Below are 17,321 nucleotides of genomic sequence, written 5' to 3'. Positions count from 1 at the left end.
TGGTTTTCAAAGAAACAAAATAGTGTTCCATTATCTACCATTGAAGCGGAATACATTTCAGCGGGTAGTTGTTGCGCACAAGTTTTATGGATGAAACAACTTTTAGATTATGGAATTGAAGTAGGTACCATACCTATCAAGTGTGACAATACTTGTGCTATTTGTCTCACTAAAAATCCCATCCAACACTCTAGAACTAAGCACATTGAAATTAGACATCATTTCATTAGAGATCATGTCACAAAAGGAGATATAGTTCTAGATTTATTGATACTTTGCATCAAATAGTGGATATTTTTACAAAACATTTAGAAAAAGAAAGATTTTGGACACTTAGGAGAGAATTAGGTTTAACAAACCTACCTTGACTTAGTGTTTAAAATAATTTTAGCACTTTTAATTAGAATTGAAAAATACATATAAAAATAATTTTTTATTGCATTATTTGCTAATAGTTAGGGGGAATTTATGATCCTTTAGTGAAAATTAATTAAATGTTCAAATAAAATTTTAGGATAGATTTGAATGATTGAACATTGTTAATTTTCAAAATATGAATTCCCAATACCACTAGAACTGATTAATTTAGCATTCTAAATGCTTAGAAACAGATTTTAATATTTTTGTGCACAGTGTATCGATACATATGTATGGATAGATCCTCGTTATGTATCGATATAGTATGAAAGTGTACCAATGCATTCCTTGAACGTGTATCGATACACTCAGGAGTGTACCGATACACTTGTCGGGTTTTAGGCTTAAAATCCCTAAAAATCACATTTAGCCAAACACTCAAACTTAAAAACACTCCAGCTATTTTGCTCTAAAACTCCCAAATCTCCATTATTGCTCAAATCCAACGTTTCAAGTCGGAATCTCTTTGTTTTTCAATGTAGAATCATTCTACGATCATCAAAATCGTGAAAAACAACATCACATTCTCACTCAATCCGAAATTTCAAGGTAATATTTCAAAAACCTCTATTTTATTGATATTGAACTTAGGACTAGTTTTGATCAGTTCTAGGTTGAATTATATATCGGGCATTGTTCATATTATGATTCTAAACTAGATTCTACAACTAATTTCATCAAAAACACAATTTTAATTTTTGAAATAAAAAAATAAAATAATTTGGTTTTAAATTGTTGTTTTTGATTTAATTATGTTGTTTTTATGAAAATTATACATAATATGATTTTTTTTTCAAACATAGTTTTCAATATAGGTTTCATAAATTTCCCATTAGGATAATTTTAGCGAACCTTGAATATTGTGGACTCTTATTGAGTTTTGGGAATTGATATTATTGCATACATATATTTTCAAATTGTAGGTATCCCTTAACTCATTTCGATCTATAACCATGTCTCATTCAAAACACCCTATCTCATCTTCTAGTCGGTCTTCAAACCAACCTCAAAACCGACCTCCTATTCCACCTCCTAATCTAAACCCAAACGAACCGGCAATGACCATTCTAAACTCCTGTTTTAATGAACTTGCTCGTAGAGAAAATCTTTACCATAGGTTCCATAATTTATTTGAGTCATATAAAATCTGGGAAGAGTGTATCCCCTCTATCCAAGCAATGGTTGATATGAAATTTGAATATCTTCCTACCCTCCGATCTTGGAAATTTGATAAACTGTTTTAGCTTAAACCGATTGTTTATCACCAACTAGTCTGCATTTTCTTTTCCAATGCGATTGTGTCCAAAAAGAGTCTCGTACCGCCACCATAGGAATTCGATATTATCTCTTAGGCAAATTCGTTTATATTGACTCCAACACAATAGCTAACACATTTTGTTTAGATAACCTCGGTTTAAATAACAAAAAAGAAATTGTGGCTACACCTTATAAAGCTAAGGCTAGTGCAAGTACCTTAAAGACTCATCACGAGCGTGTTCTTCATTTGATCATCTCTTGGTGGTTTATACCATCCAGAGGTAGGTACTCCACCCTTAGAGTCTTAGATTTATGGTGAATACATTGTATCCAACATAAAAAGAAAATAAATTTCCCACAAATCATTTTTGGTGAACTAGTAGAAACCGTGAACAATGTACCGTCTAAATATGTTGAAACCTTAGTTTACGGTTGTCTCCTTAGTAATATGTATATCAAATCCAGGCTTATAGTCACGTTTGATGTACCCATCCCTCTCAAGAACCAAATAAATTTCACAACCTTGAAGAAATCAGGATGGTCCCGGGAAAAGGATCAATGGGTTCGATCTACCGAGAAAACAGAGGGTACTAGTTCTTCACGAGTAACACCGGCACCGGCAGCTGAGGATGATCCAGAGCTTGAAGAGATTATGCGAGATATCGATTATCACGTACCCGAGGACGAGCCGGTCCAGTAAGAGGAACAAATGACTCCATACTTTCGATCGTTTTTTGAGTTATTTGATATGAGGTTTGTATCTATTGAGTTCTATTTAACCGCGATGGGGGCTCAACAATTAGAAATTCAACGGGAGATGCGTGCTAATAATGAAGCTATGAACGAACAATTTAATGCGCTTTAACTCGATATGGTCGCTATACGAGCACATTATCCTCCTCCCGATCCACCAATGGATGATTAGACCATTCTTTCTTAGTTTTCTTGGTTATTGAACTTAGAACTTATTGTTAAAACATTTTGGATGTTTTTGGATTTGTGTTTTGGATGTTTGGATATTTCTATTTGAATGGTTTGAATATTGAATATTTATTACTTTTGAACTTAAATTGAATTTTTCATGTTAAGTATATGCATCATTTACATTTTATAAATATTATGACCAATTTACCATTACACATTGATTATGAATATTGTTTATGAACTAATGACTAATCTTTCTCTTGATTGTGATCTTAGCAGCTTAAGCTTTAAATCAATTGGCTATTTTTCTAAATGGGAGAATAAATCTTGTTTAAAAACGTTTTATAGAGTCTTTTTGGTTTAACAAAAAAGGGGAGAATATAGTAAGGAGGAGTAAGGGGAGTAATTTTCAAAATTGAGTTCAAAAATGATTTTTCAAAGAAAAATCTTAAAATTACTAAAATGTCTTTTTAAATCAAAAAGGGGGAGATTGTTGAAAACATTTTGATGTTTCGATATAACAAATTAGGTGTTATTGAATTTTAAGATTTTATAATCATTTTTATAATGTATTTGATTAAATTATTCAAATATCACTCCAAGTTTTTTAAAGGTCAATTTCAATCCTTACTAAAGTGTAAATTTGTGTTTTAAACTTAAAATATTTTTGAAACAATTTTTACAAAGTATTTCGAACCATAATCGGGCCAAAAATAATTTTTACAAAGGGATGTACCAATACACTCTTGAATGTATCGATACACACCAAACATCGAATGCATTTTGTGTACTGATACATAGCAGATGCATCGATACACTCCTAGCTTCGAGAAAAATTGAATGTAATTAGTGTACCGATACACCTGGGATGTACCGATATACTAGGTCAACTAACAGTCAAAATATTTGAATTTTACACTGAGTGTACCGATACATCTACGCTCCTAACTGATTTTTTTAAATGATAATTACACCATAACGGCTCTATTAACTTCACCAATAATCCCCAACGTTTAGAAGTGATCCAAGGTGTATTTAAACAATCTTAGGAGCCATTGATCAACAACAATTAAGAAGAGAAGCTAGAGAATCAAAGAGAAAGCATCAAACCTCAAGTTTGAGTACATTCAAGCCTATTTCATTCAAATATTCATTTTTTCTTTCAAGAACACTACTTGTACTTAATTGTATTCATTCTTGAGTTTTCTTTCTTTGTTCTAGAACTGTGCAAACATCTTACATTGTGAGATCTTTTTGTAAGTTTGCGAAATTTATATTATTCTCTTTGGGAGAGAGTGTTCTCAAGAATTTGAGGTATAATTCTTAAGGGAGTTGTAAGGTTACTCTTTGTCCTCAAAAGAAAGAACAAATTAGTGAATTTGTTGGAAAATTCTTAGTGTGGATAGCTAAGGTAATGGACGTAGACTTTGGTTGAGAAAGTCGAACCACTCTAAATCGCTGTGCAAATATTTTTCAATTTTCTGCAAAAACTTCCACCAAAAATTTTTATTGCCAATTCACCCCCCTCTTGGCTATTTCATCGATCGATTAACTCAACAATACTTGAGGAAAAGTATGAGATAAGTGAGGGGTAATTTGATGAGTGTTCAAAATCGGTAGTATTTGCTCGTTAATTCTTCGATCTTATGTATTTATTGCTGCTGATTTGGTTGTGTTTTGCTTGTTTTCGTGCAGGGTTTTACTCTCTAAACTTAGTGGTAAAATGTGGGCATTATGCATTTTTTTGTTATTTGGTCACGGCTAGAGACATAGGCATGACTCTGGGCATGACACGGTCTAACGTGGCAGTTTCTAGAAGGTCTAGTCAGCGGCAGTTTCTAGAAGATCTACTTAGTGCGCCTTTTGGAAGATGGACGAGCAGACTTGCATTAGGAGACTTGTTTAAAGTTTGAATTTAGGTGAAAAACAATTATCATTAGGATTATTTTATTTTAATTTCTTTGTTTATCTTAGGCTTTGAGAGGCTACAAATACCCTCTTGGGGTAAGCCTAAAAGTAAAACTTAGGTTACAATCTTCTTCTTCTTTCTAGTTTTTATTAAAAATTCTCTTTTTTATTTTTATTCTTCAAGTTTTCGATTTTTCCTTTATTTTTAAATCTTTATTTTTAAATATGCTAAGTAAGACTTTTGTCATGCTTAGCTAAATTTCTCATAAGCCGAGAGCTGAAGCGATGACTTAATTCCAACGGGAGAATTGAAACGGGCCCTTAATAACTTCCGAATATTTCTCTCAATCTTTGCGCTTATTTTTCAAAATCAAAACAATTTTTCAAAATCAAAGATTGAATTTAGTCAAGAGGTTGTTGCGATTAAATGTGTAGGAGGAAGAATCGACTTATTGAAAGCACATTCGACTTCTTGGGAACACACTTGGCAAGATAGCTTCTCCAAGAGGGAATTGAGATCAGAATTAACGGTTATGGAAGCAAAAATCTGAGTCGGTCGCGACGAATTTAAACGGTAATTGATCTACGACAATTGATGTTGATTAGATTAGTTTCTGAAGCTGGAATCAAAGACTACCTTGGGTATTTGGTATACAAGATAAGAGTCACGGGGATTGCCCTTGTAGAGAAAGTAACCGATGTGAATCCCGAAAGGAAAATCTAATTCGATGAACTGAAAGAAATTGAGTCAAATCAAAGCTTGAGGTTTTTTTACCATATCAATTTATCACTTTAAAATATTTTCTTTATTTTTAATTTAAATCGCTTTTATTATTTGAATATCTTTTTACCAAAACCCCCCATTTACTGTGTCACTCATGGGTCAAACAAAATATTGGCTTTGCTTCTCAGTGCCCCACGGATCTCGATAATGTGCCTCGAACTTCATACGACGCTAACATCACATCCATATCTCTCAATCATTTTTGGTACGAATAGGGTGACATCATTTTACCTCAAAACGTTTATCACAAGATTCTCCGCAATTTACTCCCTGGTCCATGATTAATGCACATCGAGTCACAACGTATACCATGTAATGTACAATGTATATATGCTAATACAAGGATGAAAAGATACACATGCAAATGCAAAGATGCAAAAATGAGAGTGCAAAGTGTGAGATGCAAATCCAACAAGGAATTGATCCAAAAAATAGTTATTCCTTAAACAATTCTTGAAAAACTAACAATGTCTTGGTACACTGGAGAAGTGAAGATCTAGTCCATCTGTAAGTCTCCTAGCTCCTGCGAGCGTCATGGTACTACATCATCTTCAATGTTTCTACTTCGTCTTCTACTTCCAGAAATCTTTTGAGCTGGTTCATGATCTGCAATTGTTGGCTTCAGCGACGAATCATCTCAAGTCCAACTTGTTACCTCAACGGGAAGATATATGACTCGTCTCCTTGGTAGGTAGACTCCCTCTTGACGCTACTCGATTTACGTGGAGTATCTTTGAAATCCTACCGATCCCAACAAAAGGCATTGTTGTGGTATTGTTTTTCAAGAACTTTCGAAATGATCAGTTATTTAGGGATCAATACTTTTGAATGATATGTCATGTTCATGCAAAAATGCAATAAGAGGAGACAAAATAAAATCAATGTTAGTAGAAACAAGTAAAAAAAAATCAAGTTAGTTAAAATGATTAGTCAAAAAATGTAATCTTAGCAGAAATAATTAAATATGACTCAAAGTTGAGAATGAAAAATAAATAATATAAAAGAAATTTATAGTCCTAACAACATGCGTTCTAGTTCTCCTAGGTTATCCACATGGCTCTAGCGGGGTAGGCTTACAAAATTCTCTATATGAGGTTGGGTTCTAACAAAGGTTCCCGAGCCACCTTTACAACCTGCTAAGGTTGACCCCGATTCTGGCTCATTACAGACTTACGAATCAGGTTCAGCTCAGGGGTTCACACCACTAAAAGCGTACATCGGATCTGATATTCGAATAGGCAACTTAGGATGTTTTCCAGAGATACTTTATCAGACCCACACAAGAAAGCCCAATGTTTCCCGTGAGGTGCGACGTTTCTCCCTACTTAGGTAAATCAAGTTTGAGATCGTGTTTAGAGATATGATATGCAACAATCTTAAATAATTCCACAAAAGTGTAAGCATTATTAACTAGATAAAAAAAATCATTTTTTTGAAAGAACATAATGAACCGTAAATTAAATAAGGTCGAACTCGTAATTTTCAAAATAATAAATATAGGGTAACCATCTCGTGGCTCGACTCTCAAGTTGTTTAAAAAGAAAAAGTCCCCGGCAGAGTTGCCAAACCGTCGACACTGTTTTTCGCCCGGGCGGGAAAAAGACCGATACCGACTAGGGGTTTTCTCTTTTAAAATATTTATCATAATGTGAGGAGTCGCCACCAATCACTTAAGGTGCGATTGGAGCACCATTAAAAACTGGGTGATTTTAATAAAACATTTTATTTTTATCAAAATATCAAGTTTTAGGTCTGCGAAAATCTAGAAATCAGGTTTGGGAGTTAGTTACGCGTGGGGAAGGATTAATACCCCCAAAAGCGCTCAAAAATTGGTACCTAGTTAATTACCCTATATTTAAAATCGAAAAATATGAGTTCGATCTTTATTTAATTTAAAAATCATTATGGATGCAAAAAGTTGAAAAGGATATCAATTTATTAAGGCCGATAACATTCACCCCTAGCATAAAAGCGGGAGATCAACTATTGTGCCTAATAACCGGACATTGCCTTAATTTTAAAAATCATGATGATGTTTTGAAAAGGATGTCAACTTATTTCGGAAATTACCAGTAGTCACCCCAGAGCATGATTGTGAGAGATATACTATTAATTCCTTAATAAGTAAACAATGCCTTAGAGTTAAAAATAAAATGCGACCAAACAAAATTTTATTTATTCTAATTTTTAAAAGTAAATTAAGGTTTTTTCTAAGTTAAGGTCTTAGATTATGAAAATTAAAGGACTTAAAGGCACACACCTAGATGTGTACGTTCTAATATTAATCTTATTTGATTTTAATCAATTATTGAATCAAATAATCGAGATAATCTCTCAAGCATTTAAGCGAGGGCCAACTCGAATTATTCCCTAAATTAAAAGACTGATTTGAAATCTAACTAAAAGTGAAAACTCTATTTAACCTATTTAATTATGTCAATATTAAAGGTCTAATCGATGTTCTGGGACTAAATGTTAAAGATCTAAATAATACTAAGTTCTAAAAGACTTAAAAGAAAAAGGACCTAAATTACCAATTTCTAAAGTTTAGGACTATTAAAAATCTAATTTTTATCTAAATTATTAAACCTAAAGTTTTTTTTTAGAAAATATTAATTATTAATAAAATTTAAAAAGTCGGGCAATCAATTCGAGTAATCGAGCATCTTATGCGAAAACTCGACTCGAATTGTTCCCTAATTAAAACTAAGCTTGATTCGAATGTTAATCTAATTTAAAATTCAATCTAAGAAATTAAACTATGAAACAAAACAATTAATAATAAACTTAATTTAAATAATTAAAACAACAAAAAAAAAATAGAAACAGTAAAAACAACATAAAATAAAAAAATACGTACAAGGACCTAATTGCAATAAAATTTAATTACATTGACTAAAATGCAAGAAAATAAAAACTAATAATTAAATCAGAAATTAAAAAGTGACTAAAATGAATAGATTACAAATATCAATTCCAAATCACAATAAAATAAGAAGTAAAATCCAATAGTGGCTAAAATGAATAAACGTAAAAACCAGTGACTAAATTTGAACAAATCAGAATAATAATGTTGACTAAATTAAAATAAAACAAAACAAAATGATAAAAGTGCAATAAATTAGAAAAGAGAGGTCTAGTGACCAAAATGCAACAAATAATAAAACAACAGCTAAATTATAACGAATAAAATAGCAAAAATAATGACCAAATCGAAAGTTAATAAAATCAATATACATATTCAAAATAAATAACAAAGTAAATGACCAGAGTACAAAAGAAACTAAAATACAGTGAGCTTAAAGGTGATTTTACCCTGATAGTGACCAAAAGCAAGACACACTAAAACTGGGAGTACCTAGACTGATATTTAACCCTAAAATAGATGAACAAAACATAAAACTCCTAGAAATAGGGGACCTAATACGTGATTTACCTATTTTTCATACAATCAAAATACTCTCCTCATTTCACGTAACTCAGCAGAGAACTTCCCTAAGCTTCCACATACATTCGGCTGCCGCTCACCGACCCCCACACGTCTGCCACAGGGACGGTTATTGACCTACACCCACCGGCGACCTCGACTGAGACCGGAGGAGGACCGGTCGACCTCATGAACGGCCTAAAATCTCCCCGTTTTTCATATCTCTCTCTCGTTCTCTCCCCCATTCTTTCTCTCCCCGTTCTTTCTCTTGCCCATACGACGACCGAGAAGCTTCAAAGACGAGCCTCAATGTCGGCCTCTCTCACTCGTTGGCCGCCTCTCAACAGTGGCAACTCTTCCTGCAACTCATGATTCCTGAAAACCAAAAGAAAAAAAATAATAAAACTGTAAAAAAAAAAAGGAGCCAAAGAAAGCAAAGAATGGAGAGCAAAACAAAAGTCAACAAAAACTTCTTTTCATTCCTCAATTTTCGGGATAAGGCTCTGTGTGTCTGATACTAGGGCGGTTGGGGTATTAATAACCCCAAATGTAACATATAACATTATTTCTTTTTTTATTATAAAATAATGATAAAACAATAAACTAAATAATAAAAAAAAATGGTGTTTACAAACCACATCTAATCTCTATCAGGAGGGGAACACACCAAAATCTAGTGCTACATCAACACAGAAAACTAAAAAAGAAGAGAGAAAATCTCGGCTCTTAGATATCCAACTAATACATAAATTACGTATATAATTCCAGGAATATAACCTAATAATGTCAACACCAAATCTATCCAGAATTCCGCCTACAAATCCCCACAAGTTTTATAATGCTAGAATTTGAAAGAAAAAAAATTGAAATTTATAAGTGAATGCCGGTGAAATTACCCAATTTTTTCTCTTCAAAATATGATATTACCATTTTTATTTTTTAATCTATGAAATTTACTATAATCAAAGTGAAAATGGTATAACTACATATCAATACCTACTTCACTGCTCATCTTTATTTTTTTTAATAAAAAATTCAAACACAATGAAAGTTGATCAAAATTACGTACCGACTTCACTGTAGTTAGGTTTACGGTAGAGGTGAGGCTAGGGCAGTGGGCAGCAGGAGCATACGTAAGGTTTGGATTAGAAAAAAACTAGATGAACAATAAAGCTGGTTTGTATTTTTTTGGTTTTTTGTTTTTTTTTTTATAAAAATTGATATAATCTATTGATCGATTATCTAAATTGACTATTGCAGAAATAAGAGCAACCATTTTAACCTAATTTATTTCATTTACAAATATCAAGATTCAAAAAATAGATGAACAATGAAATCGATTTCTAGTTAAATCAACTTTACTTTTCTTGTAGTAATTATTATAGATTGAAAAATAAAAACAGTGATGCCATATTTGAAAAAAAAAAAAAAACTCAAATGCAATATCTGGGTAAGTTCATCAGTGAATGCCTCCAAGAAGTACTCAGTCGAACTTTTCAATGCAAAATTACCGTTTTTTTTACTTTTTAATTTAATCAATAATCACTCTTCAAACATAAATTTTTGACTGAAAATCAACTGATTACCCCCACAGGCATAACGAAGGAAGACTCCAACGGGAGGAAGGAGAATTGCAAGAATGACTTCAAGGAAAGTCTCTGAACCAATTTTCAAAAGTAACCCAAACTGCTTTCTTCTCCATTTGTTCCAAAAAGTAGGACTTAAGGACAGGTGTCCTCAATATTAACACAGGATCTCAACGTGGCAATGTGATTGACACGTACCCTACCTTTATTAATCATAATACTTGCAATCTGTTTTTGTTCGATCCCTCAAATTCCTGAGTTTGGTTACCTTCGTATTTGGATTATATTCGTAAAATTTAAATTAGGTTAAGTAGTGTAAAGAAATCTCTATACTAGATAATAACACTTCTATGAAAACATATTGATATTTATATAATTAAAATTTTGAATATATATTGTGATACAAGTTAAACAAATAATAATTAAATTAAAAAAATTATTAAATTATTGTTACTTTAATTAATAACTAATATCATTATAACCACATTTTTTTTTACTTTTAACTATCGAATTTAATATGAAAAATTTGACGTGTATCCGATTATTCGAATCGATTTACCTGATCCGAGACTTGATATAGACCTTAACATAATAATCCAAAATTGATTCAAAACTCGAAATAACCCGAATCGAACCGAAATCGACCTATTTTGCACATCGAATTGCTCACTCATCCATGCATAGTAGAGTAGTTCTACTCATCCCACATCATATATATTCACATAAATTTTCCAAATTAGTTTTCCAAATCCATTATGCATCAAAGAGTAACACAATGCACATGACATGCTTCTTTGCTTTCAGTGACATACATTAATCAATGCACCACAATTCCATATCATCAATTATCAAAGGGAAACCTACTTACTCTAGGCTCTTAGAATATGATTCATAGTACAACTAAGCCCTCTTCCAACATTGAAGATTCTCATCATAAGTGAATGGACAACCACTCACCTTAGAGAGCAATAATTTGAGCAAGTAAAAGATCAATTCACTAGGGAAAATATTCGTGAATAACTCGGGAAAATATTTGTTAAGTCATTTAGACCAACTACCCCAAAAATATCAACAATTGATGATTCAAGAATGTTTGTCATCCAGTGCGAAAGTAGTCCAACACCTTGATCGATGCAATGATAATTTTGAATTAGATGAAGCTAGGGTTGGAAGCTTGCTTGGTTGCATGATGTATTGGAACCTTTTTATCTAAATGAAAAAGTTTATACGGTGATCACTTTTGGAATTAATACCTTTTGCATTTACATTTGCATTTGCATTCATGCATGTATTGTGCATTCACATTGCATTTATTTAATTACATGCATTTTACATGTTAATGTTATGTTATTCTTTAGTTGCATATTTGTTAACTACCTCACTAATATTTATGCTTACATTATGAACATGATGTGTTTTCAGGTGTTTAGTACTCATTGATCGATCATGATTGTATTTAGGATGTTGCAAGTCACTTCCGAAGCAATCAATGTAATTTCATTGTGTCTAAACTCCTCGATGGTGGTATATGTCTTTGTTGTGTAGTTGATATGTAGTTAAGGTGTATGTTATTTATTTTTAATTTTGAAAGCTTTGTATGTTGTATTGGTTCTGAAAGCGTGTATTGATGATGGTGCAATCCCAAAAGTGTTATGGTGATGAAAGGTAAGATCACTCAAGTATGCATATTAAGTCATTTAGGTAAATGCATTTGATTTCATGATGCATGATTGGTGAATGTAATGCAAAACATTTTTCATGTTATTTTATTTAAGTTAGTTAATTATGGAAAGTTTCATGAATGAATGATTGATTTTATGAGTGATAAAGCTATATGATCATGCAACCTATGCATGAAGTGCCTATGTGATGCTTGAAGTTTTGGGAAATAAACGAGTAATGAGTAATTTCTCTATAACCAGATTAGTGAGAATGCGAAATAAAAGCGGAAAAATAATACCCGAAATTGATAACGGAGTTCATCCAATTATGCCTACGTCTCCGGACTGTTGCAGATCTTTTACTAAAGAGAGAAAATTTACAGGTGTTTACAAATCACTCTTAACTCACAAGAAAACTCTTTAAACTCTTTAGTATTGGGAGAAAGAAATGATTTGGGATGATTTTGAAGCTAAATGGGTTAGGGTTTTAAAGTTGAAGCTTAAGGACTAATCTCTAAAAATACCCTAAAGTGTAGGGACTAAAGTGAAATAATCCCAAGCCAAAAATCAACAAGAATACCACCGAAATCGATGCATTAAATCACCAAAAAAAACCAGCTTTACTTTCTGACTTTTAACAATCTCCCAATTGAAGGCTGATTTTAATCTGTCTTCACACCTCGATCAATGCAACAGTATTTCTAGTTTTGTTATTCTAGCATGCCAATTGAAGCTGAACACAACTTCAGTTTGTCTGTAGTCACCGCCCTGTAAACCCACTTGTTATTGGGCAGTTTCTCCGTGGTTGCCTTATCCCTCAATGTCTTGGCCCCCTTCGACTCTTGTCTATGAGTCTTTTAAGGACTGTTCCTCTCTTCAACATCCTTGGTAAGCCCCTTCTTCAACCCTTCACTTATGATGGTCTCTGAAGCCATGTTCTCTACAAGAACATGCTCAGCAAACTCCTTAGACATGACCAACTCCTCCTGCACTTGGCTTCTACTCGCCTTGGCAGAAATGAATCTTATTGAGCCAACTCTCAATGCCCCCTCGATCTTGTGTTCGTCCACTTCTCTGGACAACTCGATCCTGGGCTCATCCATCACCCTGGATGACTCGGCTCCCCTCGAGTAATCTTGCAATACTTCTAGCATCTTAAGTTTGTGCCCCCTCGTTTGCTCGGCTCTTACCCTCGGCTTAGCATCTTTGGCACTTGAACTTGTGCCAAGATTGCACACATCATCCCCAGATCCACCATCTAGTTCATCATTGAGTGGATTTTCTCCTCCACTCGAGGAACAACATTCCTTATCCTCTGACTTGCCTTCATTACGGAATCTCTTACCGCTACCCTCGGCTTTCGGCTTTGCTTTGGAAGTCTTGTTCTTCTTGACTCCAAATTCTTTGATGGACTCAGTGGTTGTCAAGGCTTTAGACAACTCCTTGACTTCTCTTCGCTCCAACACTCTCTTTGCCCATGGCTTCAATCCGAACATGAAGGTGAAGAATCCATCTTCTTCAGTCAAACTTGGGATTTTGGGCATGAGTTTTCTAAATCAACTCACATACTACTTAAGTGTCCCATTATGCCTGAGAAGCCTCAACTTGGACCACACCTCCATCCTGGCATACTGTGAGTGGACTTGCTCACTTTACACCCTCGGTTTGACGGCTTTATCTCTTGCTACCACACTGGGTCCCTTCTTGTGCTCGACTACTTTGTCACCCATAGTCTCGTCACGTTTTGATCCTGGGTTTACTTCTTGAGAACTTTTAGTCGCACCACTCTTGCTCCTTGATTCGGCTACTTTGGAACATGTAGCCTCTCCAAGTCTTTCCCCTATCTTGATTGCTTGGATACTCGCAATCTCGGGCTTTCTTCCGGGTTCGCTGCTTCAACATCAACAACATTGCCTCTTCTCGATCCTTGCTTGGCCTCATTGATCCCATCAATCGGACCAAGTCTTTTTCCTGGCTTGGTAGCTTTAACACTTGTGCCCGTGCCAAATCCCGTCACTACTCCTTCTTCCATCCACTTCATGATGGTTGTATGGCGATGCTTCTTGGGAAATCCTCTAATCAAATGAGGACCATCACAGAAGTAGCACTTAAGTTTTTCCTTGCTCACCTTCTTCTTCGCCCCAGACTTAGCCTTGCCATTCTTTCCCAATGACTTTCCTTGGCTACGAACAATCGATGGCTCACCTTGGTCACTCGAAGAGCTTTCTCTACCATCTCTCCACTGCACCTTTTCCCGGTCTCCCCCACTATTGCCTCTATCTCTGTGCATGGGCCTAGAGGACACATCGCTACTTGGCTTGTCACTTGCAAGCTGAGTCAGCTTTCCGGCTATAGCTATGGCCTCTGAAAGTCTATGGGCATCACCTTGCTCTCCCTCGATCATCGCCCCTAATCTAAGTTCTTCCAAGAAGATCTTGAGCGCACCCCATTCACTTATTTCTCCCTTGCATATGAGTAGCTCCCTCTTGAGCTCATCCACTTCATTTCTCAAAGTCATCGCTCCCACTCAAATCTAGCTTCTTTTGGATCGTTTTTGACAATTCTTGCGAACCACCGTGTATTAGAACACCTCCATCGACAAATTTGTATCACTGACCAAATGTTACTATTCACGAAATTCACATGAATAGTAACCTCATAGAAAAATCAAAAAATTCACCACCAAAAGCTGTGATACTAGTTGTTGGGAAATAAACGAGTAACGAGTAATTTTCATATAACCAAATTAGTGAGAATGCGAAATAAAAGCGGAAAAATAATACCCGAAATTGATAACAGAGTTCAGCCAATTATGCCTACGTCTCCGGACTGCTGCAGATCTTTTACTAAAGAGAGAAAATTTACATGTGTTTACAAAACACTCTTAACTCATAAGAAAACTTTCTAAACTCTTTAGTATTGGGAGAAATAACTGATTTGGGATGATTTTGAAGCTACATGGGTTAGGGTATTTATAGTTGAAGATTAAGGACTAATCTTTAAAAATACCTTAAAGTGTAGGGACTAAAGTGCAATAATCCTAAGCCAAAAAATCAACAAAAAACACCACTGAAATTGGTGCATTAAATCACCGAAAAAAGCCATCCTCACTTTATGACTTTTAACATGAAGAATGTGATGAATGTATGGTAAAAATCATAATTTTGATTTGGAACTAGGTTTGATTTGTAAAAGGTATATGTATTGGTAATAATTAAGCATGATCATTAGAATTGGTATGCTTAGGTAAATGGCATGTTTCATAGGTGTTTTGAGGTGCTTTTGCATTGATTTTAAGTATGATTCTGGTGACATGGAAGTTATGACGGGTTTGGTTGATATTTATATAAGTACTCTAATAAAAAAATGACCATTTGGTACATTTGGTACATTTGGTATTAGTATTGTGCAATCAGTATCGATAATGAATTAATTTTAAGATATCAAGTGTATTATCGACATTGAGCATTGGAATCGACACTGCTCATGGTATTATCGACATTGAACATTCGGTACTCATATTAGAGTATTGATACTAGAAGGTTATCAAAGGTCATGGATTCAATTTGGCCCTAATTTTCTTTTTTATTAAGTTATAATTGAAATATGTTGACAATTGTGAGTTGAATTTGGTTAATGGCGTTAGTTTAAACCTACTATTGTAATAATATGATTAAGTCCATGAACTTTTGTTGAGTTAATCGATCGACGGAATCGACCAAGAGGGGGTGAATTGGCAATTAAAAATTTCGATGGAAGCTTTTGTAGAAAATTAAAAAGATTTGCACAGCGATTTAGAGTGGTTCGACTTTCTCAACCAAAGTCTACGTCCACTACCTTAGCTATCCACACTAAGGATTTTCTAACAAATTCACTAATTTGTTCTTTCTTTTGAGGCCAAAGAGATAACCTTACAACACCCTCAAGAATATACCCCAATTCTTAAGAACACTCTTTCTAAAGAGAAGATTACAATTTTGTAAACTTATAAGGAAATCCTCACAAGGTAAATTGTTTGCACAATTCTAGAACAAAGAAAAGAACACTCAAGAATGAATACAATTGAGTACAAGTAGTGTTCTTGAAAGCAAAATGAATATTAAATGAAAAATAGGCTTGAAATGATCAAACTTGAGGTTTGATGCTTTCTCTTTGATTCTCTCTTGATTCTAGTTGCTTGTTTTTTATCAATGGCTTCTAAGCTTGTTTAAATACATCTTCAAATGATTCTGAACATTGGGGATGATTAGTGGAGTCAATAGAGCCGTTTAAGTGTGAAAACAATTTATTAAAGCAGTTGGGAGCATCAGTGCATCGATGCATACCCTAGGTGCATCGGAGCATCAGTGTAAAATTCAAATATTTTGACCGTTGGACTCTCAGTGTATCGGTGCACTAAGAGTGCATCGATGCATCAAGTGCATTCGATGTTTCAAAATAGCCAGAGTGCACCGATGCATGGCTGGTGCATCGATGCATCAAATGCATTCGATGTTTTCATAAAATCCTCAGTGCATCGATGCATGGTATGTGCATCGATGCATGAAATGCATTCGATGTTCAATTTAATTCATGGTGCATCTATGCTTGGATTGGTGCATCACTCTGAAAAATTGATTTTAGGCTTGATTTTGGTTCAAAATACTTTGCGAAATTTGTTTCAAAAATATATTAAGTATAAAACAGAATTTCACACATTTAGTAAGGTTTGAAATTGATCTTAAAAGACTTGGAGTAATAATTTGATATTCGATTAATTAAATCGAATATACTTAGAAAATCATTTGTAAAATCTTAAAATTCATTTAAACTAATTTGTTATATCGAAACACAAAAATGTTTTCAACAATCTCCCTCTTTTTGATATAACAAAACATTTGTGTTATTTTAAGATTTTCTAAAAATTTGAAATCAATTTTGAAAAATTACTCTCCCTTACTATAACACTTCTCCCTTTTAAAACATTTTAACACTTAACATTTCTCCCCCTTTTTGTTAAATCAAAAAGACTTAAAAATCGATTTAAACACGATTTTGAAAAACATAGCCAATTGATTAAATATATATATATAGCTTAAGCTGCTTAGATCACAATCAAAAGAGAGATTAGCCATTAGTTCCATAAACAATATTCATAAGTAAATGTGAAATGGCATAATTAGTCATATATATCTAATGATGCAAAAAATAAGAAAATTCAACCAAACCAAATATATATAAATTAAGTTCAAAATCCAATCATCCAAACCATAACAAATTCAAACATTAAACAATCCAAAACAAACAACTCCATGAAAAAGGTCTAATCCATAGGAGGGTCGGGAGGAGGAGGATAATGAGCTCAAACTTCAAGAGTG

At 33.8% G+C, this 17,321-nt stretch overlaps 1 protein-coding gene across 1 annotated transcript; it reads right to left on the bottom strand.

Moving 5' to 3' along the window:
* Nucleotides 1-9,414: 9,414 nt before the first annotated feature.
* On the bottom strand, nucleotides 9,415-13,694 carry LOC120205738 (salt stress-induced hydrophobic peptide ESI3-like). Its single transcript, XM_039205566.1, has 3 exons — nucleotides 13,621-13,694; nucleotides 10,306-10,410; nucleotides 9,415-9,532 (listed from the first exon to the last, which is right to left on the bottom strand). The coding sequence occupies exons 1-3, from the start codon at nucleotides 13,692-13,694 to the stop codon at nucleotides 9,415-9,417; spliced, it is 297 nt and encodes a 98-aa protein (XP_039061497.1).
* Nucleotides 13,695-17,321: the final 3,627 nt, after the last annotated feature.

This window comes from Hibiscus syriacus, unplaced genomic scaffold (genome assembly GCF_006381635.1).
Source record: "Hibiscus syriacus cultivar Baekdansim isolate YM2019G1 unplaced genomic scaffold, ASM638163v2 tig00012901_pilon, whole genome shotgun sequence".
Classification (NCBI taxonomy): Eukaryota; Viridiplantae; Streptophyta; class Magnoliopsida; order Malvales; family Malvaceae; genus Hibiscus; species Hibiscus syriacus.
Note: the sequence above shows the minus strand (reverse complement) of the source record. Positions and strands in the feature narration are given on the sequence as shown.